General features: G+C 52.9%; 3 protein-coding genes across 4 annotated transcripts in view; 1 reads left to right on the top strand and 2 right to left on the bottom strand.

Moving 5' to 3' along the window:
• DPP3 (dipeptidyl peptidase 3) overlaps positions 1 to 503 on the bottom strand; it is an 11,085-nt gene extending 10,582 nt beyond the window's left edge. For both annotated transcript variants that reach the window (XM_069066406.1, XM_069066407.1), the window contains exon 1: positions 409 to 503. The gene's annotated coding sequence lies outside the window, so the exon portion shown is untranslated. The remainder of the gene's footprint in view (positions 1 to 408) is intronic.
• A 4,021-nt stretch (positions 504 to 4,524) lies between these two features.
• PELI3 (pellino E3 ubiquitin protein ligase family member 3) lies at positions 4,525 to 19,991 on the bottom strand. The gene is made up of 8 exons (XM_069066404.1): positions 19,784 to 19,991; positions 19,325 to 19,400; positions 18,460 to 18,615; positions 17,025 to 17,154; positions 16,767 to 16,868; positions 14,775 to 14,969; positions 13,082 to 13,270; positions 4,525 to 6,683 (listed from the first exon to the last, which is right to left on the bottom strand). The coding sequence occupies exons 3-8, from the start codon at positions 18,612 to 18,614 to the stop codon at positions 6,114 to 6,116; spliced, it is 1,341 nt and encodes a 446-aa protein (XP_068922505.1). The 5' UTR covers position 18,615; positions 19,325 to 19,400; positions 19,784 to 19,991; the 3' UTR covers positions 4,525 to 6,113.
• LOC138144724 (basic salivary proline-rich protein 3-like) lies at positions 19,302 to 21,893 on the top strand. Its single transcript, XM_069066119.1, has 5 exons — positions 19,302 to 19,615; positions 19,788 to 20,080; positions 20,714 to 20,724; positions 21,102 to 21,245; positions 21,636 to 21,893. The coding sequence occupies exons 1-5, from the start codon at positions 19,302 to 19,304 to the stop codon at positions 21,891 to 21,893; spliced, it is 1,020 nt and encodes a 339-aa protein (XP_068922220.1).
• Positions 21,894 to 22,124: the final 231 nt, after the last annotated feature.

Genomic DNA, 22,124 nt, shown 5'->3' with positions numbered 1-22,124 from the left:
GTGGGCCGGCTCCCCGAGAGCATTCCCCCAGGGCAGGCAGGCCAGGCACACAGCAGGCGCTTACTAAGTGCTCGCTGACTGAATCGCTGCTCTCTCCTTCGAGGCTACCCCGGATGCCCTTGTACCTGCTGGGCCTCGGAGGGACCCGCTGGCCCCCAGTCCCTGCACCGCCCCTGGGCCTCAGTTTCCCCGGGTGGGGAGTGGGGGCGGGGCTCCTGCGGGCCCGGGCGGTTGCGTTTTGGCACCTGCAGGCACACGGGGCGCGCCCTGGCTCCGTTCCGATCGGAGCCCTTTCCAAGGCTAGGAGATCCCAGCCGGGGTGTGGAGGGGGTCCCCGGCTCCCGCCCGCACCCCACTCCGCGCCCTCTGCCCCCGCCCCGCCCGCGGTCCCCACCGGGGTGCCCTCACCTGCACCAGCTGCTTCTCTCCCTCACTCCCTCACTCCCTCACTCACTTCCTGCTTCCGGCTGCTCATTCATTGGGGCCTCGCGGCGCACGCCCCCATCGTCCAATCAGCGTCCGTCCTCGTCGTGACCGGCATGCCCAGACACCAATGAGCACTAGGGCCCTCGTCCCGGCCCCTCCCTCCTCCTGCCTCCCTCCACCTCCTCCCGCACGTGCTGCCAGGGCTGCCGGGGATTGGCCCGCGGCCGCTCCGAGCCTGTCCTCCCCTGGGGGGGGGGGGGGGCCCCCCCCCCCCCCCCCCCAAGCTCTGACCCTTATTGGCCCGGCCTCTCTGGGACTCAGTTTACTCATCTGTAAAAGTAGACGGGGGCCCCAGAGGAGGGGCCCTTCACTGGGGTCACGGAGCCCTTTGGCGACCGGTGACGCCGTAATGAAGTCCCTGACTTTGGGAGAGTCGTCGGGTCGGGTCTCTTTTCAGCCCCCTGACCCCGCTGGGGCTTTCCTGGCAGAGCCCCTGCAGGGTTTGCCTTTCCTTCTCCAGCTCGTGTCACACATGGGGAGACTGAGGCCCAGCAATGGGCAGGGACCTGCCCGAGTCACTTAGATAGTGGGGGGCAGATGGGGGATCCCATCCCAAGCTCTGTGGTCCTTGCCCCCTTAAAGCCTTCCTCCATCCCTACGCCTGAAGTGATCTCCTAGGACTTGGCCTCAGATGCAAATATGCATCACAGAGTTTGAACTAATTAGTTAATGTTAATTAATTAACATGATCCTCCCTGGGCTTCAGATTCCTCCCCAGTAAAATAGACTGGCTGTGAGGGGTAGGCAGCCCTTAGAGACAGGAAGCAGTGTGGGACAGATAGGCCCGTGTCCAGAGCCTTGGACTGGCCCCTGCCCCTGAGTCCCCTCCCCACCAGCCTTGAGAGTTGGGCCAACAGAGAACATCCTGACTGGTAAGCTAGTGTCCAGGAGTGACCTTGGACCCGAGTAACCCTGGCTGCCAGAGGACTCCCTGTTCCCTTCCAGATGGGAGTTAACAAAACAGAACTAAAGAAAACAGTGGCTCCTGACTCCAGGCCCAGGGCTCTCACCACTCACTCTACCAGGCTGCTTTTGTTAAGACCTGCCCTGGCTTTGCTTATGATCAAAATGACATTTGGTAAGATGAAGCTGGGTAGCATCAGCTAAGGGGCTTGCATCTGGGCTCTCAATTCTCTTTTCTTCTCCCCAGAGTCCTTCCTCTGTGATTCCCACCTTCCTACTTCCAAGTTCTTATGGTTCTGTTGTTCACCAGGCATCCCTTAGGCAGGGCCAAGCTCAAAGGCTTGGGAGGGCCCTTGTAACAGGAGCTCACTGGAGCTACCTACCCTCTCCTCCCTGGGGATATTCTCTGGGATGATGGAGAAGCATCTTGTACAAGAAAGCTACCAGGAGGGAGCAAGAGGACCTGGCTCTACGTGGGTGACCAAGTCAGATCTTGGTCATAGGAACTGTTATCTAGCCATGTGCCCCATGTCTCATAGTTGTGTGGTTGATTTTTTTGGACCCAAGTTTCAAACTTTACTTTTATTTTGGTTTTATTTCCTCTTTTTAGATTAGATCTCTTTGAATCTCATCTTCCATCTGGCATTCCTGGATACTTCCTGCAATCCCTGACTGCCCTAAGCTGAGGCTTGTGCTCTACTCTACTTCTCAGGTCCTCAGTTTCCTCATCTGTAAAATGAAGGAGTTGGACCAGATGGCTCCTGAGGTCCCTTCTGGATCTAACTCCATAATGACGCTTTACCATCCTGTACAACTTGTGTCCTTGGCCTCCCCAAAGTACATGTTCAAAATGCTGGGGCCCTTCCTTGCTTTCTCTTGAAATCTGGAAGATGCCACTAGAGTACTCCACCTGTCCAGTGGTTCTCTTGTCCTTCTGGTCACTCACATGTGTCTTGGAGGATAGCCACAACCCTTCTTTCTATACTTCAGTGTCATCAAGGGCCACTGCCTTCTCACTCACCATAGCCCTCTCCAATGCCTTTGGCAGATTTTCTCACCTCTGCTCTTCAGAGACCATGACATTCCATGACCTGCAGCTGTACTGCTCCTCCAGAAGAGGCTGGCATTAAAAAGACAGGCCTTCCTTTCAGGAAGATGCCTGCAGTCATTAAAATAACTTTGCAAGATCCCAAAGGTCACCGGGCCTTCTTTCCTCCCCCTACTGAATTCTGGGCACCAAATCCCCCTCTGGTGGTTCAGTGGAATGCAAACACATAAGCCCTAGGCCACAGCAAGGTGGCCTGCTCAGTGAAAAGAGCAAAGGACAGCTGAAAAACCTGACTTCATGACATTGCTTAGCTATGTGACTGTGGCCAAGGCTCTCTGCCTGTTTCCTTAGCTATAAAATGGGACAATAATATGTGCCCTATTCCTATCACACTGGAGGGCTTTTGTAGGATGAAACTGTCAAAGGCTGGAGACTGCTTTCTAAACGAGAATGGAGACGTTCACCCCCACGATGCTGGCCATGGAGTGATGAACTCTTGGCTAGAGCGACCTAACTGCCCATTTTACAGATTACCAAACTGAGACTCCCAGAAAGGTTACACTCTACAATGCAAACCCAGGCCCTTGGACTCTAAATCCCATGCTCTTACCCCTTATCTAGAAAATGATAGCCCTGAATCCACCCAATCTCATCTTCATTATTCAGTCATTCATACGACAAGCGTTTATAAGTACCCACTGTGTGCCAATAACTGTGCTAGGCACCAGAAATAGAGTCACAATCACGTCACCTGAGGGTGAGCATCACAGACTCCCCTAGGGAAGAAGAACCACAGGCCATGGAAGCATCATGAGGACTCTGAGCTCCCGCCTGCCTCTCTCTGACTTTTTAGCCTTGTTCCTACTTCAGCTCTCTGGGACCAATCAGAGCACGCCCACCCACCTGCCCCCAGATCAAAGATCCCAAGCTCCTGGGGCGGCTAAGGTGGTGCAGTGAATAGAGCACCGGCCCTGGAGTCAGAAGGACACTTAACACAAGCCGTGTGACCTTGGGCAAGTCACTTGACCCCAATTGCCCTACCTTCCCCCCCCCAAATAGCAAAAAACAAATAATAATAATAAAAGATCCCAAGCTCCTTTTGCTGGAGGCTTTGCATGGCTTCTGGTCTGTTCCCCATCCTCCTCATCAATGTTCTTCCTTAGCTGGAAAGCCCAGGACCAACCACCATGCTCCAGCCAGGGCAGAGAAGAGTGGCAGTAAGCTCTGCTGCATTCAGGACACCATGCAGCGCTTCATTCTCTCAGATTCCTGAGACATTTGCAGGCCACTAAAGTCTCCAGCCTTTCCCACAGGAACTGTTTTCTAGTCATGCGTCTCCTTCCTCATATCCGTGTAGTTGATTATTTGAACCTGCACGCCAGACTTTACATTTATTCTTATTACACTTCATCCCATTAGTGTCTACCCTTCATTCTGGCCTGCCCAGATCTCTTTGGATGTCATCACCCAAATGGACAGCCTCTCCAATTCTCCCTGAATCCCCCCCTCTCCTGAGCTGAGACAGATTCAAGTCCTGACTCTGTGGTTCAGCCTCCCTGGATCTTAGCCCCTCTGAAAAATGGGGGTGTTCATATGTCTTCTGCCTCCTTCACATGGTGGGAGCTCAGATGAAAGGACAGCCATAATAGCATTTGGAAACAAACCCATTCAGCCAAGCCCTAGGCCACAGCAAGGTGGCCTGCTCAGTGAAAAGGGCAAAGGACAGAGTTGAAAAACCTGGATTCTAGCCATGACTTTCTGACATTGCTCAGCTATGTGACTGGTCAAGGCTCTCCACCTGTTTCCTTATCTATAAAATGGGGCAGTAACATCTGCCCTACTTGCTTCACAAGCCTTCAAGGTCATGGAAATAGGAAAACATCATCATTAGCACCTGAATTTGGTCTGTTCTCTCTCACACCAGTGACTTCTACACTGATTATTTTGATATGCCTCCCAGAGCTGAGACTTAAGGAAGGATGACTAATTTTGTCCCAGGACATTAAAGTTTAGGGGATGCAACAATTTAAAATAATTATCTAAAAATACTGTGCGATTTTTAAAATGGTTACATTTTGACAGCACTTTTATTTCCTTATCAGCACAGATGGGCAGCTAGGTGGAGCCATGGTGCACAGAGCCCTGGGCCTGGAGTCAGGGAGTGACCTCAGACACTTACTTACTAGTTGCGTGACCCTGGCCAAGTCACTTAACTGTGTTTGCCTCAGTTTCCTCATCTGTAAAATGATCTGGAGAAGGAAATGGCAGACCTCTCCAGTATCTTTGCCAAGAGAACCCCAGACGGGATCACAAAGAGTCAGACATAACTGAACAACAGAGTAGAAATGCACTGAGTGGGAATCCCTGTTGGCAGCTAGCAGATGACACGCTTCCTCCTCTCAGATCCAGCCCTGTCTAAGCCCCTCCAGCTCCATCCTGAGGCCAGGTGGGAGCTCGCTTCCCCCCTTGGAGCTCCCCCACCAACCTGGCCCCGGGTGACCCAGGGCATCTTCAATGCTGTCTAGCCCAGTGACAGAGCTGGTGCTGCCTGCTGGGCTTAGCTGTTAATGTACATGTTGGACATAGCTCCCTTCCTCTGATGGGGGCTCCATGAAGGTAAGACCAGGACAGACGCTTCTTACCACCCCATAAGGACTACTCTCAGCAAAGCCTCTCTGCAGGGAGATGGTCCATCTCTCTCTCTTTTTCTGATTGGCTTGATCAGGTCACAGCCCGAACATACCTGGGGGAACTCCCCTTTACCCAGAGGTGAAGACGAGCTGATTGTGGACCTTGGGTGCCACGTGACCTGGGGCATGGGTTGGGCCACTGCATATTGGGAGGGCAGAGAAAGGGGGCTCTCCACTCCTGATCAGCTCCAGGGTGCAGGACTTTTCCCATGCTTCTTTCTTCTCCCATGGCTCTCCTCCTGGGAGGTCAGGGAGGGGTTCACTGGCTTCATTCTCTGGGCCCCGCCCTTCTCCCTCTTCCCCCCTCCCCCCCCCATGACCAGAGCCAGCACAGGACACCGGGGAAGGGCAGCCGAGCAGTGAGGTTTATAAAGATACCCGGGGGATAGCAGCAGGAAGGTCTGAGCAGCTGGAGACGGCAAAAGGCTCAGGCCTGGGACGGCTCTTCTGCCAGGGGGCGAGCAGCACGACAGGGCAGAGGGGAGGGGATGCCACCCTCCCAGACTCCCTCCTACCCTGCCGCCAGGGCACAGTGTTACACGGCATGATGGGGGACGTGCGGGGCGGAGGCATCCCCGGGGCCAGCCTAGACGTTGGATCTGATGAAGCGAGAGGGGAAATCCTGGCGCCAGAGACTTCGTCCATCAGATGGTGAATGGCAGAGAGCCATAGAGAACCCCCCTTAAGCCAATCCAGAGGAGCCATCACCGGAGGCTGGTGCAGATCTGGGAGTGTGATCTGCGCCCCTCCCCACCTAGACCCCCCTCAGTCTGAGCGAGCATCCAGGCAGACGTCCTGGGGGGGAACCGCTTCATCTCCCAGACACCAAGAGGCAGTGCCGCCAGGGCCGGATGCACCTTTCAGTCCCACCGACCGCAGCCCCGGAGGGCCATCCCATCTCTCCAGTCTGATATAGCAGGAGCTAAGAGACCCAGGTCCCAGAGCTGGGGACCTCAGTCTGGAGCCAGGAGCCTCGCACCCCTGCCCTAGTCCAGGGGGCCCTGGAAGATAAGGCGGACACAGCCATTCTCCCCCGTGAGCCAGGCCCCACAGAAGGGACAGGCAGCGTGGAAGGCGTGGGTGCCGTGGGGCAGCGGTGTCTGGGCCCAGTAGCGAGCTGTTTTCTCAGAGCAGACATGGCCACAGGGTGCGAAGGCATGGCTTGGTGGCCCAGGGTCCAGGCACAGCCCTGCCTCTTGGCCCAGCCACAAGGGCACATAGGGCCCCACTAGGCGGCACAGGGGGCACTCCCGCTCCTGTGGACCCCGCTCCCGCCGGCAACCCCAGCTGTGGTAGCCGTGGACGTGGCCGCAGCGCACGTACACCCACGGCTGCTGCTTGTCAGGGACGTCTCGGCCTCGGGCCGGGCTAGGGAAGGCCAGGGTGCTGAGCCCCACAGGGCACTGGGGCCGAGCCGCATTAGCCTCCTGCCTCTGGGCCTCCAGCTGCTTCACGGTGGGTGCCCGAAGGAGGCCGGCTGGAGTGCGCCACAAGAGGGTGGCCCCACACAGGTCGATGAGGGAGCCATCCCGAAGCACGTTAGACTCGTTCTCCACCTGGGGAAGGCAGTGACTGGGTTAGGGAGGGAAGACTTGCAGGACCAGCTGAGTGGCACTGCAATGGCCAGAAGCTGGGCTCCCAGGAAAGCTGCCCAGAGACATGCTCACTTGCCTTGCAGACCTGGGGCAGCTTCCCCGGAACTGTTCTATTTCCTGTCTAACTCCATATTATTCCTTTCTCCCCATCACATGGATAGGCCTGCTCCTACTGCCTCCATGCCTTTGCCCACATTGCTTCCCACACCTAGAATGTTCTCCTTTCTGCTCTCAGTCTATTAACTTCTTACCCAGCCTGGCCCAGAAAACCAGGCTCAAGCATCAAGGACATTCCATACATTAGTGACAAGATGGCCAGCAGACCTCTTAAACCCCTCCACAAGACCAAAGATCAAGCCACAGCAGCTGCATTCATGGCCTAGGACACCCCGAATCCAAAAGGAGGCAAAAAACAAAACAAAATTCAACAGGCCAGGACCTGATGCTCCCTGACCCTGAGCTCCCTCCGACCCCCTTTGCCAGACCCCTCCTACTGCCAGTGAGGACAGAGACCCAAGGACACAACAGAGGTTTACATCAAAACCCACCCTGCACCCTGTTCTCCCCCCCCCATCAGTGCTCTAGGGGCCCCAGCTCTAGGCTGTGGAAGTTTGCTTGGGTCTTAACAGGAAGCCTGTCCATAACCCCTCAGGAGCAAAAGTCTGTCCTGGGTACAACACCAATGCTGAAAGCTCTGATCTGCTGGTGCTGGGCCAGAAAACTGAGGAACAGAGAGGGTGGGACAGGTCACCTGGACAGGACGCCCTGTGTTGGGGATGGGGAACTATGCAGCACCCCACCAGCTGGGGCCAGCTGTGATCACCCAAAACTCAGCTGGGGCAGAGACCTCTATTGGTGAGCTGTGAATTGCCCAGGGTAGGAGGAGGCTGACATGCTTTGAGATCTAGCCCCTAAGGAGACCAAAATCAGAGAGGAGGGAGTCAGGAAGTGAGTGATGAGGAAAATTAAGGGGGGAAAATGCTGAAAGTGCCAAAGATCAGGGCAGCTAGGTGGCACAGTGAATAGATCACTGGCCCTGGAGTCAGGGGGACCTGAGTTCAAATCCAGCCTCAGACACTTAATTCAAAAACTAGCTGTGTGACCTTGGCCAAGTCACTTAACCCCAATTGCCCTCCCAAAAAAGCAAAAAAAAAAAAATACTAAGATGATAAATTGGCACTAATTATTTTATAAGCATTTAAGCCAAGGCTCCTCCTCAAGATATTGCTGACATGCATCATTCCTTCAATATACTTGTGATCTCCCTGGCATGGGCAACCCCCTTACTCATGAAGATCTTATCCTATTTGTATTATCCCTTCCCATACAGCCTCTCTGTAAATCCTCCTAAAGTGTTAAAAAAAAAAAAAAGAAGAAGAAAGTGCCAAAGATCTCAGGAAGAAGAAAACCCAAAGACCTTGAACATAAATAAACAGGAAAAAGAGTAATAAGGAAGCACGGTGTCCAGATGAATGAGCTCAGACGTGCATGAATAAACACTGCAAAATAAAGGAGAGCGATCCAGCACTTCATGGGGACGTGGAGCCACCACATCCTAAGTGGTCTAAGATAAATGAGAATTCTGAGAGCAGAACTGATGCCTGCACAGCAAAAGGAACGAACTGGATAGAAAAATGGCATCTGCAATAGCAATCTCACCAGAGAAATGAAAGAGAGAAGAAGAGAGGAGGGACACAAACCCAGACAAAAGGACAATCCAGAAGAAGAGAAGAAAAAAAAAGAACATTAAAAGAAAACTGCTCACTATGCAAGCAAAACCTGCAGATCCTGAAGAAGGGATGTTCAGGGTTACCAACCTCCAGAGAGAACACGGTAGGATAAAAACCCTTAATACCATAACGAAGGAAACAATGGAAGAAAAGTGACTAGAAATTCTGAACATAGAAACTGGAATTCCAAATGAAAGAATTCACAGATTGCCTCTCCCCCAAAAAAAAACCTAAGGCTGCAAACTTCAAGATACATAGTGGTTGAGGTGGCTAGGTGGCACAGTGAATAGAGCACCAGCCCTGGAGTCAGGAGGACCTGAGTTCAAATTCGACCTCAGACACTTAACACTTACTAGCAGTGTGACCTTGGGCAAGTCACTTAACCCCAATTGCCCTACCTTCCCCCCTCCAAAAAAAAAGCAAAAAAAAAATACATAGTGGTTAAATTTAATAATTCAATTCAGAAACAAGTTCTGCAAGCCATTGGGAGAAAGACTTTCAAAAACAAAGGAAAGGGCATTTGAATAAAGCAAGACTATTCTACACCCACTAGAAAAGGAGAAAATAATGGAACAACATGTTCTAAAGAGCAGAAGGTCAGGATGCAGCCCAGAGTGGCCTATCCTGCAACCATGGGACCGGAAACGGACGTTCATTAATAGAGAAAATGTTTATAGAAAGAAAACCAGAACTGAAGAGAGGGTTTGTATCTCAAATACCCCAAACAACAGAAATGCAGGAGGAGTAAATAAATCAGCAGGAGAGGCCAGCAGCAACAGCAGTGACAGCAGGGAGACTAGGAAGGGACTTCTTCCTGAAGGTCCACAAGGAGACAGGGATGAAGGCAGGAATCTGATAGAGGCATCAGTGAAGGGGCAGACAGGGAGCATCATGGATAGAACCTGGACACCTTCTGCCTACAGGAGAATGCTGCTTCTGTGGGGCGACATTACAACATGGGAGGGTAGATAAAGGGGAGAGGGGAGCAGGGGGATAGAAAGGAGGGAGTGATGCCCCAGGTCAAACCAAAGGCTGGCAAGGATGGGAAGGGGACCTCTGTGGTTTCACAAAGAGAAGAGCCTACAGGGGAGTGGGTGAGGAGGAGGGGGGAAGATTGAAAGATGGAGGGAAAGGAAGGAAGAAGCCTTACTGTGAAGGTGGGAGGGAGTTCCACTGCTGAATGCTCCTATGCATGAAGAGAGATGAGGACCTTACACACTAAATGAGGCCTGGGATTTTGGTGCCTTAAAAGTCTACTTGTCCTGGGAGGAGGGGAGTTGGAACCCCTTGAGTCCCTGGAATCTGAAAGAGTAGGAGAACATGGAGTTTTCCAGGCAAATACAGGTATAGATCAATGTGGCTGCATAATCAGAGACATGGTGGGGAGGCAGTATCCTCTCTGACACTTGCAATCATTGGTTTATTCTGGAAATGAGGCACAATGGAAACAGGGAATTCATGGGACAAGCCCTACAAGGCAGAGATGGGAGCACCTAGAAGGGAGAGCCCAGAATGGATACTTTGGAAGCCTCGATCGCATGAAGAATACAGAGGAAAGGGAGGGACCAGATAATTCTAGGGATCATGAAAGAAAAGATGGAGAATGAAGAGAGTGAGAGAAATCCTTTTTGGAAAGAGGCACAAAAAATGAAATTGAAAAGCTAAGGAAGAGACTAGCTGAAGGAGAGGAGAGAGAGAGAGAGGGAATATCAAATGAGAAGAGGGGATCAGGGGCGAGGGGAAGAAACCAGGGGAAACAAGGTCACCCTAAAAAAAGACTAAAGTCATTGAAGGTATATAACACTGTGTCTACAGCAGAAGAAGCTACTTGAAACTGAAAAACTTCTGCTCAGGCAACATAAATACATCTAGGATAAAAAAGGAAGCGATCGAATGGGAAAAGAAATCTTTGTATCAAACTTCTGTGTTAAGGGTTTGGTGTATAGAATATACACATACATGTGCATATACATATGTACATACAGGTGTGTATATATAACTAACTGCCATTCCTGAATAGACACTCAAAGGATTTGAACAAACCGTTTTTTAAGAGAACTGCAAAGTATTCACTACCACATGAAAAAATGCTCCAAATCACTAATAATAAAGTGCAAATCAAAACAACCATGAGGCTTCATCTCACACCCTGCCAACTGGCAAAAATGACCAACAATGGCGACATTTGATGTTGGAGAGGTTGTAGAAAGAGAGGCACACTAGTACATTGTTGGTGGACCTGTGAAATGGTACAGCCATTTGGGAAGCAGTTTGGAATTATGCAAATAAAGTAACTAAGATGTCCATGCCCTTTGAAACAGAGACTCTTTACTGGATTTACACCCCCAGGAAGCCATCAATAAGAAGAAAGTCCCCATATACTCCAATATATTTATAGTAGAACTTTTTGTGATAGCTAAGAATTGGAAACGAAGTAGATGTCTATCAATTGGGGAACGGCTACACAAATTGTGGTATGTGAATGTAAAAGAATATTACTGTGCTGGAAGAAATGATGTGTGTGATGAATACAGAGAAGCCTAGAAAGGATCACTGGAATTGATGCAGACCAAGAAAACAATCTCTGTGGTGACCATAGCAATAGAATCAGGACACCCCAAACCAGAAGTAAATGCAGCAAAGTTCCAAAGCTGGGTGGGGCTAGGATGAAGAGTGCTGAGGAGACACCCCTCCCTGCCCCTTTGTGGAGGTGGAAGTCCTCAGGGCTTACGCTCCCGCTTTCAGACTTTGTCACTGGATTCACCAGCTGGGCTAACTTATTTTTCCTATTTGTGCTAGGGGACGGCTCTCTGTGAAGGGGAAGGGGGGGGGGGTAATAGGCTAATATGGTGATGTAAAAAACAGAAAATTCCAATAAAAACTTATTTTTTACAAAACAAATTCATGTTGAAAACGAAAAAGAAGTAAATCATTTTTAAAATTAAAAAAAAAAAGAAATTTAATATGCAAATGTAAAGTCTCACATCTGGGTTCCAAAAGCTGCTCCACAGGGACAGGGGCAGGGGCATCCATTAGACATTAATAGTTTGTCACAAAAAGAAAAAACAAGATTTGAGGCTTTTTAGTGGACGGTAGCCTCCGTAGCCATGGGGTGAGGGGGCAGCTGGGCTTCACTGACAGGGGTTAGAGCTCCCAAGGATAATGGGGAATGATCCCCCTGTTCTCTGGCCTTATCTGACCTCCTCTAGAGGTCTTTGAGCAGAGGCTGGATGTGACCTCATGTGGTGTATGTTCTAGGGGGATCCCTTTCATGCTTCAGCTGAGGTCCCTTCCCTCTCCATGATTCTGTGACCTTGGATAAGTCCCCTCCCCTCACCAGGCCTCAGTTTCTCCATACATGAGATGAGGGGATTAGCCTAGACTGTCTCTCAAATTATCCTCTAACTCTAAAGCTCAGGAAAATACCAGGCCTATGTCCCCTGGCTCCTAACAGGCCTCACTCCCTCCTAAACCCATCTGCTCCGGCTGCCCACCCATCTTCTTGTGGAGGCGTGACGACGATGATGAGAATGCAAATGCCATTTATTTACAGTCCTACAGCCCCCCACTATCTCACTTGCGTCCCACTACGACCCCCTGAGGTAGGCACCGCCACTGGCAGCCACATTTTACAAGGGAGGAAACAGAGGCTTTGGGAGGTGAGTGACTTTCTCAGGGTCACAGAGCCAGTAAAGGTCAAAGGCAGGATTAGAACCCGGGTGTTCTTGGTTCTGAGCCCAGGCCACCACACCGACCCTCAAATAGGACACACAGCACAGCTCTTTGAGCTATCGAAAGCCCACCCTTTTGGTAAAGTAGGGTGGCAGGATTCCTCCTTCTAGGATGTGGAGTTGATGGGACTGGGTTCAAATCCCACCCCTGAAGCTTATTACCTGTGTGACTGTGGGCAAGCCACTTCATCTCCCTGGGCCTCAGTTTCCTCATCTGTAAAATGAAGGGGTTGGAGCAGATGACCTCTGAAGCCCCTGCCAGCATGAGATCTATTATTCTGTGTTCTCACTGGGACAAGATGGCATCTAAGACCCCTCCCAGCTTTGACATCCTCTGTTCTAAGGGGCCTCCCCACCAAGCTCTAACATTCCAGGTTCTAGGTTCCCTGTGAACCTAGAACACATTCCATGTTCTAAGGCCCCTCCCATGCCTGACATTCTCCAGTTCTAGTATTCTAGGTTCTAAGGTCCCTTCCAGTTGTGACATTCTGTATACTAAGGTCCCTATCCTACCTCTGGCATTCTATGTTCCAAGTTCCCTGTAGGTCTCATACTCCATGTTCCAAGGTCCCTCCTAGTTCTGACATTCTCTTCCCTTCTGTAAAATAATGCTATAGGGTATTCAGCACTTGTTAGAGTGACCTGGGCTTTGAGCCTGGGCTTCAGATTTAGGAGAGAGATTTCTCCTAAGGCTTGCCTCCTCACTCCCTTCCCCCAACCCCCATGGAGCTATCTCTTGGTTGCACTGGGCCTTAGATTGGGGAGGACATAAGACCTAGATTCTGGGCAGGATGGAAGGGTCAGAGGGTAAGTGTCTCAGGGTAGGTTTAGTGCCTGGGGCCCAGAGTGACAGACTCCTCCCGCCCCAGCTGCAGGAGTGAGGGTGCAGGACCCCTACCAGCTTCCCCCGCTGCTGGGCAGAGCGGCTATCCCGCAGAGTGTACACATTTCCGCAGACAGAGATTTCCCTCCAGACACCAGGCAAGGAGCCCTCGGAGAAGCCGCCAGCAGGGTGCATCACCAGGACACCATTGGTGGTCAGGCCGTCCATCAGCCCATCGGGAGTCCGCCACTTGGCAGCCCGCTCCTGGTACCAGGGAGAAGCAGTCACACCCTCTGAACTCCCACCTTCAGGCAGCCGCTGCCTTTGTCCCTGTGTCTGCAATGTTCTCCTTCCCCTTTCTGGCCTGCTCCAGTGGGATATGGCTGTTTGTCCTCCGGGCTTAACATTCTATCTTCTGCTACTGTGAATTCCTGCTTACAATTGACCTCCATTCTCCCATTAGGAGAGGGCAGGGGACTGACTTTGTCACTTTTTGCATCCTCTGCCCTTAGCCCATGTTTGTTGATGGATTGATTTTCCTGGTCACCTTTAGAGGCTCAGCTCAGGTGCCAGTGAGAAGCCTTCCTCGAGTCCTCTCCCCTCCTCAAATGTGCCTGGAGCCCTGCGGCTGGGTGTCTATTGTTCGTATCATGCCCCATCACATATTTCCTGACTCATGTACAAATTATATTCCCCTAGCACAGGGTAAGCTCCTTGAGGGCAGGGTTTTTATTCTCACCTTCCTAGCCTCCGGTGAGTGCCTTGTATACAGTAGGTGTTTAATAGACGTCAAACTGTATCGCTGAATTCCTATTGTTCTTTGGGCCCAGCTCAGGGTGCAGTCTCCTCCATAAGGAGGGCTGATCCCCATTTTGGTAGCAACAACCTTCCCCTTGTATCCCACAGAGTATACACTTTTCACAAAATGTTGTGTATTATAATCACATTTGTACTTGCATTTCACCCCTCAGTTATACACTCCACAAGGGCAGGATGGTCTTATCTAAACCTCACATTTGCATTTGCACACTTTCCCTCAAAATTTAGCACAGTGTTCTACACACAGTAGAAGTTTACTGTTTGTTGAATGATCATTCAGTAAGCACTTATTAGGCACCTACTATATACCAGGCAGAGTACTAGGCTCTGGGTGATAAAGGAAACAGCCCCTGCCCTCATGGAGCTTACATTCTATCAGGGAAGCCTCACGGGGGAGGTTACACATACATAGGTAGATTGTGGTGGGGAGGAGTGGAAGAAGGTCAGGAAAGGCTTCGTGTGAGAGGTGTAGGGCCTCCCCGAGGCAGAGCTGAGGAGGGGGGTTTTCTGAGTATGAGGGACAATTAGTGGAAAGATAGGGAGATGAGAAATGGACCACTGTGGGTGTGCGTCAGTAAGGGTGGTTTGAATGGACCTGAGAGGGTTTTTTTTGGGGGGGTCCACATACAGAAGGGCTAGAAAGGAAGATTAAACCAGGATGTAATGGGTGTTTGATGCCAAGAAGGGGCTTGTTTTTGACCCTAGAGATAAGAAGTCACTGGAGTTTATTGATCCCAAGGGGTAATTGATTGGTCCTATCTGGATCCCAGGGTACCCACCCCCCCAAACCTGACCTTCACCATCTATTTGTGTACCCAAGCATGTCCTGCCCCCATCTACTCTGTGGGCACCACTTTCCTCTAAGACTATCCAGGGTACACACGTCCCCCTCCCCTATGTATCACCCCCCCAGTCCAGTCCCAAGTCCATCCCTGTGGGACTCACTCACTCCAAGGAAGATGTTGCTGGAAGCATCAAAGCCAGCGGCATAGATCCGTGCTGTGTAGGGGGGCCAGCGCTCACAGATGACCCGGCAGGCGTACCGTGAGATGGTGCTCTGGGCAGCAGGGCCCTCCCCGGCTACTCCCCCCGGGGTTGTGTCAGTGACCACGAAGTCGATCATGTTCTCCGTAGAGCGGCCAATCTGTGAGTCCCCGCTCCCCCCACCCCGCCCACCAGGGAAGCAGGTTGGGGGGGGGAGAGAATGATGGTAACTATTGGGGGCCGCTCACAGACCAGCAACATTGACCTAATGCTCACTTCCATGGGATGTGAGGGATGCCAAGTCTTTCCTCCCAACAGGGACCAGGGACCAGGAGGACAGGCAGGAGGCCAGATCCTTCCTCTTCACATCCAGCATTGCTTGCACTCTCCCTCAGGACCTCCCACCTCCTACCAGGAGCCATTCAGCAATTTCATCCCCCAAGGCATGGCAGGATTCAGGTCATCTAAAGAGGCTGGGTGAGACCCAAGGCCAGGGGTGACTTAGAGTCAGCATTGGACGGTCAGAGTTTTAGGGCTAGGATGAACCTCAGAAGTCACCTTCTTTGACTCCCTCATTTTACCGATGAGGAAACAGGCCCAGGAGGGTGAAGCTTCTTACCCAAGGTCACACAGGTGATGAGAAGTAGACCCTGGATTGGACAACTCTTTGCTCATTTCCTTTGATTACTCGGCTACCAAGGGATAGCTTTTGATCTTACTTACCTCTTTGTGTCTGTTTCTTATTTGTATCAAACCTCTACCAGACATATTGGATTAAAAGATTTTTTTCCCCCAGTCCATTGCTTCCTTTCTTTAACTAGCTGCATTGATTTTATTTGTGCAAAAGCTTTTTTATTTAATAGAAATAGCCTCTTTTATCTTTCGTGACAAAGCCAGGATTTCATACCCAGGTCTTCTGACTCCTGATCTCCTTTCCACTAAACCACCTAGAAAGGCTCCTCTTTCTCCAATGAGGTAGGGAGGCAGGCAGTGAGACTGCTATCCCCATATGACAGATACAGACATCAAGGTTCAGAGAAAGGAAGTGATGCTTAGGGAGATTACAAGCAGACTCTCCTTCTGCTCCCTTTATCTATAGTCTAACATTTGCAAAGTGCCTTACTTGTGTTCTGTCATTTGATCCTCACAACAATCCTGGGAGGTAGGTACTATTTATTATTTTACAAAAGAGGAGCTTGAGTGACTTGTCCAGGGTCACACAACTAGAAAGTATCTGAAGCACGATTTTAAATCCGGTTTTTTTGATTTGAAGTTTAGAGCTCTAAGCCTAAACACTGCCTAGCTGCCTATCAAAGACCTTCCCATCCTTCAAGACCTGGCTCTAATGATACCTCCTCCAGGAAGTCCTCCCTGATCTCCCCAGATAGAAGTGCATTCTCTTTTTCCCACAATCCCAGTAGTATATGTGTGTATGTACGTACATATGCATATATGTGCTGACAAAGCAACCCATCCCAGGATTCTGTGCCTAATGCCTTCTATCAGTCATCTGTGCATACAACTTAATTCCCTATTAGACTATAAACCCTGTGAGGGCAGGGACTTTGTCTTTTCCATCCCTCCCCAGTGCCTAGCATGGAGCAGGCACTGAATATGAACTGAACTGAATTCTCTTCTCTCCCCCATCATACTTAGCACTAGACTGGGTGCAATCAGCCCTGGATACATACTTGTTACTTCGGACAAGCTCGCCACCCCGAAGTCCCTTGGTCCTAACCTGCTTTCATCATCCCAGACCTAGACCTTCCTCACCTGGTCTTGATCCCTACCACGTCAGCTTTAGGAAAGCAGGGACTGTGTCTTCTCTAAACTATAGGCCGCTTATTAAGCGTGGAAGGTAGGGAGGGAAGGAAGGAAAGAAGGGAGAGAAGAAGGGAGGGAAGGAGGGGGAGAGGGAGGGAAGGAAGGAAGGATTGAGGATGGGGAAAAGCCATACCTGGAACATGTCTGTATCATTGTCGTGGGTGTATTCCACGATGACCGAGTGGCTCCGAGACAGGGTATAGGAGATACTGTGCTGGCCTCGGTTACTCAGTGCCTGGGGAGAAAAAGGAACAGTCACCCACCCAGCCACCAGCCACAGTCTTGTCAGCCTCCTTAGGAACATGGCAGGATCTATAAAGAGAGAAGATCACCAGGGAAGGAAGAGATAAGGGACAAGGAGAGAAGATGTCTAGCCTGGGCTGTTCCTTACTTTGGACACGAGTGGGGTAGAGATATGGTGAACGACGTCAGGCTTCACCCCGTTGGCCTGGGGTCTCCGGCTCAATGCCAGGCGGCTGCGACGGCGGCCCTTGTCTCCACTGGCCAGGGACCCATTGTAACTGTGAGAAGAGAGAAAAGCACAGTGAGAACTGTGCTAGTCCAACACACTGCTGGGCTCACCTCACCTCCTGGGAAGACCCCAAAATGACACATTGAGCTGTTCAGAGGCAGAAACAAGGAACAGCCTTGCAAACGATTTGGCTTCTCCCCCCCTCTCCTTTGCTGATCCTGATGGCACGGTTCCTGCTGGGCCACCATCATCCATTGCTTTTCTTCTTCTGGAACTTGGCATTATCATTGCCCCTTCTCTTTCCTTCATCCTTCATTCCCAATCAGCTATAGTAGGTCCTTTGTCTCACCCCCATCAAAGCCTTCACAAATGTCCCCCACTTTACTCCCTCTGCCTCTGCTCAGGCTGGCTTTGCTACTCAGCTGGACTCCTGTGGGAGCCTCCTGGCCATTCTTCCCTCTGCCTTTTCTTTCAATGCACCCTTCAGACCACTGGAATAATCTCTCCTATCCACAGATCTGGGCTTCTTTCCTGCACTCCCACTGCCTACTGGGTAAAGTTCAAATTCGACTTCCCAGCCTGTCTGAGCCACCCTCCCCTTCAAGCATTACTTCATCCTAAATCCCTCCATGCTCTCCAAACTACTCTGTTCTCTCCCCTGCTTCCCTTTTCCCTTGCCATCCCTTCATAGGGAAGGCCTTCCTCTCTTAATCCCTCCTCCAAAGCCCAACTCCAACTTGTCCTCCTCTGGGGAGCCTGCCCTGATCACCCCTGTCAGCAAGAACCTCCCCCCTCAGACCTTCCACCTCTGATCATACCATGTCACGTTCCCTAATTCTATGAGTACTCCCCTCCTAGACTGGAGACTCCATGAGGGCAGGATCTGTGCCCCTCTCAACTTCCTCTTTCTTCCAATGCCCAGCACAAGGTTCTGTACAGAACAGGAATGGGAGCACTCTTTGCTCCATTGTATGTCACTGAATTGGGGAAAAGGACCCAGGAATGGCTTCCAGAGCCCAGAAAAGGAGCCAGGAGGCTCCAAAGACCCACCCAGAGGCAGTAGCACTGGGGAGAGGAAGGAACACCAGCCTGGGAGGCAGGAAACATGGGTTCTAGTCTTTGCTCTGCCATGTGAGGAGTGCATGACCTTGGGCATGGCACTCCCTTTGTCTGAGCCTTAGTTTACCCCTCTGTAAAGTGAAGGGGATGAAGTGAGTTCCTTTTCCTCCTTGAATGTTCTCTGACATTAGTTCCTAGCTTGGCCCTAGCCCTTCAGCCTGTTTTCTGAGGAGCTCCCTGGGGTCTTTCTGGGTACCCTCCCCTCATCTCCCACCCCTCCACCCCAGGCCCTCACCCCAGTACGATGAGTTCCCCATATTTGACAGGCTCCTTGCCCAGCAGCAAACTGTCCGAAGGAGGAGCGGGAAGGATTCGAGGGGTTTTGGCGCTGGTCTGCCGGAGGCCCAGGGATCCTGGGGTCCCCACGTCAGTGCTGCCTTCCAACACCATCCTACCAGAGATCCAAGGAGAGGGAGAGAAAGCTGCTCAGCCTCCCTCCACCCAGCTTCCCCCAGACAGTTGGACACAAACTGGGCCCCGGTCCCCTGGCCTCCCCCTCTTCTGAATGGGGGACCTTTCACCTCTCCCATCACCATGGCAACATTGCCGCCTTTGCCTCCCCCAGCTGCCTAGTTACCATGGTAATGAGGGAGGAGGAAATAGAGGGAAGGGGATGCCTGGACAGGGGTGATGAAGCTATGGGACTAGAGAAACATGTGGCCTGGCCTGGCCTGGACGGTCACCTCAACAGGAGAGGATCTGGGCTTGCTCCTGGACAAGACCCCTCCCCCTTAGAAGAAGCTTTCCTCTTTTCTGGACACCAGGGAGTAAGAAGCCCCCAGCCCCATCGGCCTTTGGGGTCCCTGACTCCTCCCACCATGGACCTCTCTTAGGCAAAACCCTTCGGGCAGCGTCTGCCCCTGGCCTTGCGGGGTTCCTCAGGTTTCTCCCAGTCTCTCTCCGCGTCTCCCCATTTATCTCCGTCTCCGCCAGTCTGCTTCCTCCCGCCTCCCCTATCGTGTCCCTCCCGCCCTCCGGATCTCTGCTCAGCAGACTAGGCTTCCCCTGGGCCAGTGTTGGTCCCCCTGCCCATCTGCCCATCTGCGTATGTGTGTGTGTGTCCCGGTGTGTTTGGGGATGCGGCGGGGGCTTGCTCTCACCCTCATCTCTCCTCCTCTGACCCTCCCGGTGCGCCCTGAGCTGAGGCTGCAGCAGACTCGCCCTCCTGCAGGGAACCTGTTTGGGAAACACAGCCACGCAGGGGACGCGCGCGGGAGGGAGGCAGGGAGGGAGGGGAGAAGAGGGGGGGCAGCCCGAGCCGCGCACCCCGAGACGGGCTGGCGCCGCCGCCACGGGGGGGCGACAGCAGCAGCCTCAGGATCCAGACTAGGACCAGCCACGAGAGAGCAGGCACCTACGCAGATCCCCACGGGAGCCTCGGGGCGCAGAGAGTGAGCCCTGCCAGACAGCCGCGGGGTGCCCCGGGGCTCTGGTCCGGGAGGATCTGAACACCGGGACCCCTGCCACCGCCTCCCTCCAGTGTCCCCCGCCATGCCAGTCTCCAGGCCCCGCCCACCTTTCTGACTGTCTTCCCCCCCCCCCCCCGGGTTGCCCCTTACCTAGCCCCAGGGCGCTCCTAGCCGCAGGCAAGACCGCAGCGGCTGGACCGGACTGGGATGCTCCGGGCCGAGCTGGGCTGGGCCGGCCCGGCGGCACCACCGCGCTGCCTCGTCACGGGGACACCCAGAGTTGGGGGGAGGGAGAGAAGGAGAAGGAAGGGGAGGGGGACGCGCACCACCCAGAGGGCCCGCCCCCTCCTCAGACCCCGCCCTCCTGGGACGGAGCTCCGCCTTCTCGAGCTCCGCCTCCTGCGGCGAAACTTCGCCCCTCCGGGGCGCCCCTGCCGCCCTCCCATGGCCCCCCCCCCCCCCCCCCCCCCGGAGAAAACCCTCCTCCTTCCTTCCACCTCCCGCCCAGCTTGGGGACCCCCATCTTGCTTTGAGGCTGGGGGCCAGACTACCCCGGGCCCTTTCCTACAACCCTGATGGTTATTCGTGTGTGTGTGTGTGTGTGTGTGTGTGTGTGTGTGTGATGGAGGGAAGGTAGGTGCCGGTCCAGGAAGGAGGGAGGAGGAGGAGGCAAGGGGGCATCGGAGCCCAAGAGCTGGGTCAGAGGGTCCAGGCAGTAGCCAAAGGGCCCTGCATGAGGGACCAGAAGACTGGAATCCCAGCTCTGCCTTTTGCTAGTTCTGTAGCCTCCAACTTGGCACTTCAGGGCTCTGGGCCTCTCTTTTCCCCCTCTATAAAATGGGTGAGGTGGACTAAATGGTTCCTACAATCCCTTCTGGCTCTCCAGTCTTACAGGTCAAGAGGCCCCAAGGATTTGAAGACTGAGCTAAGCCAGGTGTGCCTAGAAAAGAGAAAGAGAACCTGCCAAGGGGTCTGGACTTGTGCCTGTCCCTCCCCCTGCCCACACTGGCGTTGGGCATTTAGCCTGGCTCTGGAGTTAGGAAACCCAGATTCAAATCCCGTCTCTCACGCTCCTCCCAGGGTTTCTTCGGGTAAGTTATGTAACCTCTCTGGGCCTCAATTTCCTCATCTGTAAAACTGAAGGGCTGGACCTGGAAAACTTCCTTTATGGTTCTTAAAACAGGACATTGAGACCCCAAGTCCATCTATTTCTGACTAGGATTGAGGAGGGAACATAGAATTGTTCCCCACACTCCAGGGAAGGCAACAAGTCCAGGCTATGACCCACAGAGGGGAGAAGTGGAAACGGGACCCTCGCTGCAGTCTGGAATACAGGGTCCTCCGCAGCTGGGACCCAGCCTGAGCGCCCCCCACCCTCTTCCCACCCGATCCCCTTCAGCTTCCAGCCAGACCAGGCTGCTCACTCAGGTCGTTCTGGTCAACTTGCCTCCTGCTCTCTTGCTCCCAGGAATGCGAAAAGGCTGTTCTCTGTTACCCCGGACAGATGCTCTCCTCCCCTGAGCCCCGTCCCCCTTCCCCCCCACCTCCAGCTAAACCCGAAGGGAGGCCTGGGACTCGGAGCCGGAAGGCTCCCTCCAGACCTCCGCTCCCAGTACCGAGGGCCAGACTTCCTCTGCCAAGCCGGGTGCTTCTGCAGGGCAGACCTGCCCTGTAGCCAACCCTGCAGCCTCTCACACTGAAAGCCCGGTTCTTGGCCATCCCTCCCCTAGCAGAATGGGAGCTCCCCTAGGGCAGCCACTTCCCAGTTTTCTATTTGGATCCTCAACCCTTAACTCAATGCTTGGCACATCGGAAGGCGCTTAAGAAGTGCTTTCTCATTCATTCACATAGCACTTTTTATGAGGCTGAGGAAAGAAGAACGTAAGTGAATTCACTTATGGCAACCATCGCCAGGGACATTTGTGTGCTGAGCCATGGTCCGGGGGCTGGGGCCGAGCAGGGGTGAAGCTTGAAGCGGTCTCTGCCGTCATGGCTCTCGAAGGCCGAGATGGAGAGGGGACGCCGACACCGTAACTCAGAGTCGCAGTGTCATGTCACAAATTCCCAAGCGAGGTCACAGAATCAGAGCCGAAAGCGAGCTCGGCCTCACCCCACGGGTGCCCAAGAAAGAGCCGAACTCCCTGGAACCCGGAGCCTTCGCATTCAGTCCTGTCCTGTGGGACCAGGCAGAGTAAATGCACCCCCCTCTCACAGGAAGGCCTTCAGACGCTGGCCCACGGGCGGCAGCTTTCCTCCTTAAGACTTTACTTCTCCAGGCTCGGTCCACGCGTCCCCATGTGGGCCCACCTCCTCGGCCACACAAGCATAGGGACAACATGATCCCGGGCCTTCGAGGAGTTTCCAGTCTAGGGGTGGTTAAGTCATGCACGGAGATAACACGCATTAGACCGGGGTTTGCTGGTGCTTCCCTGGACACCCTCCAGTGATCTACAGCTCCTAACGTAGCACCCTCCCCCAAGTTCGGGATGCT

This window comes from Petaurus breviceps, unplaced genomic scaffold (assembly GCF_028583685.1).
Source record: "Petaurus breviceps papuanus isolate PSGF00001 unplaced genomic scaffold, PetGlider_PUasm1.0 90721, whole genome shotgun sequence".
Lineage (NCBI taxonomy): Eukaryota > Metazoa > Chordata > Mammalia > Diprotodontia > Petauridae > Petaurus > Petaurus breviceps.
Note: the sequence above shows the minus strand (reverse complement) of the source record. Positions and strands in the feature narration are given on the sequence as shown.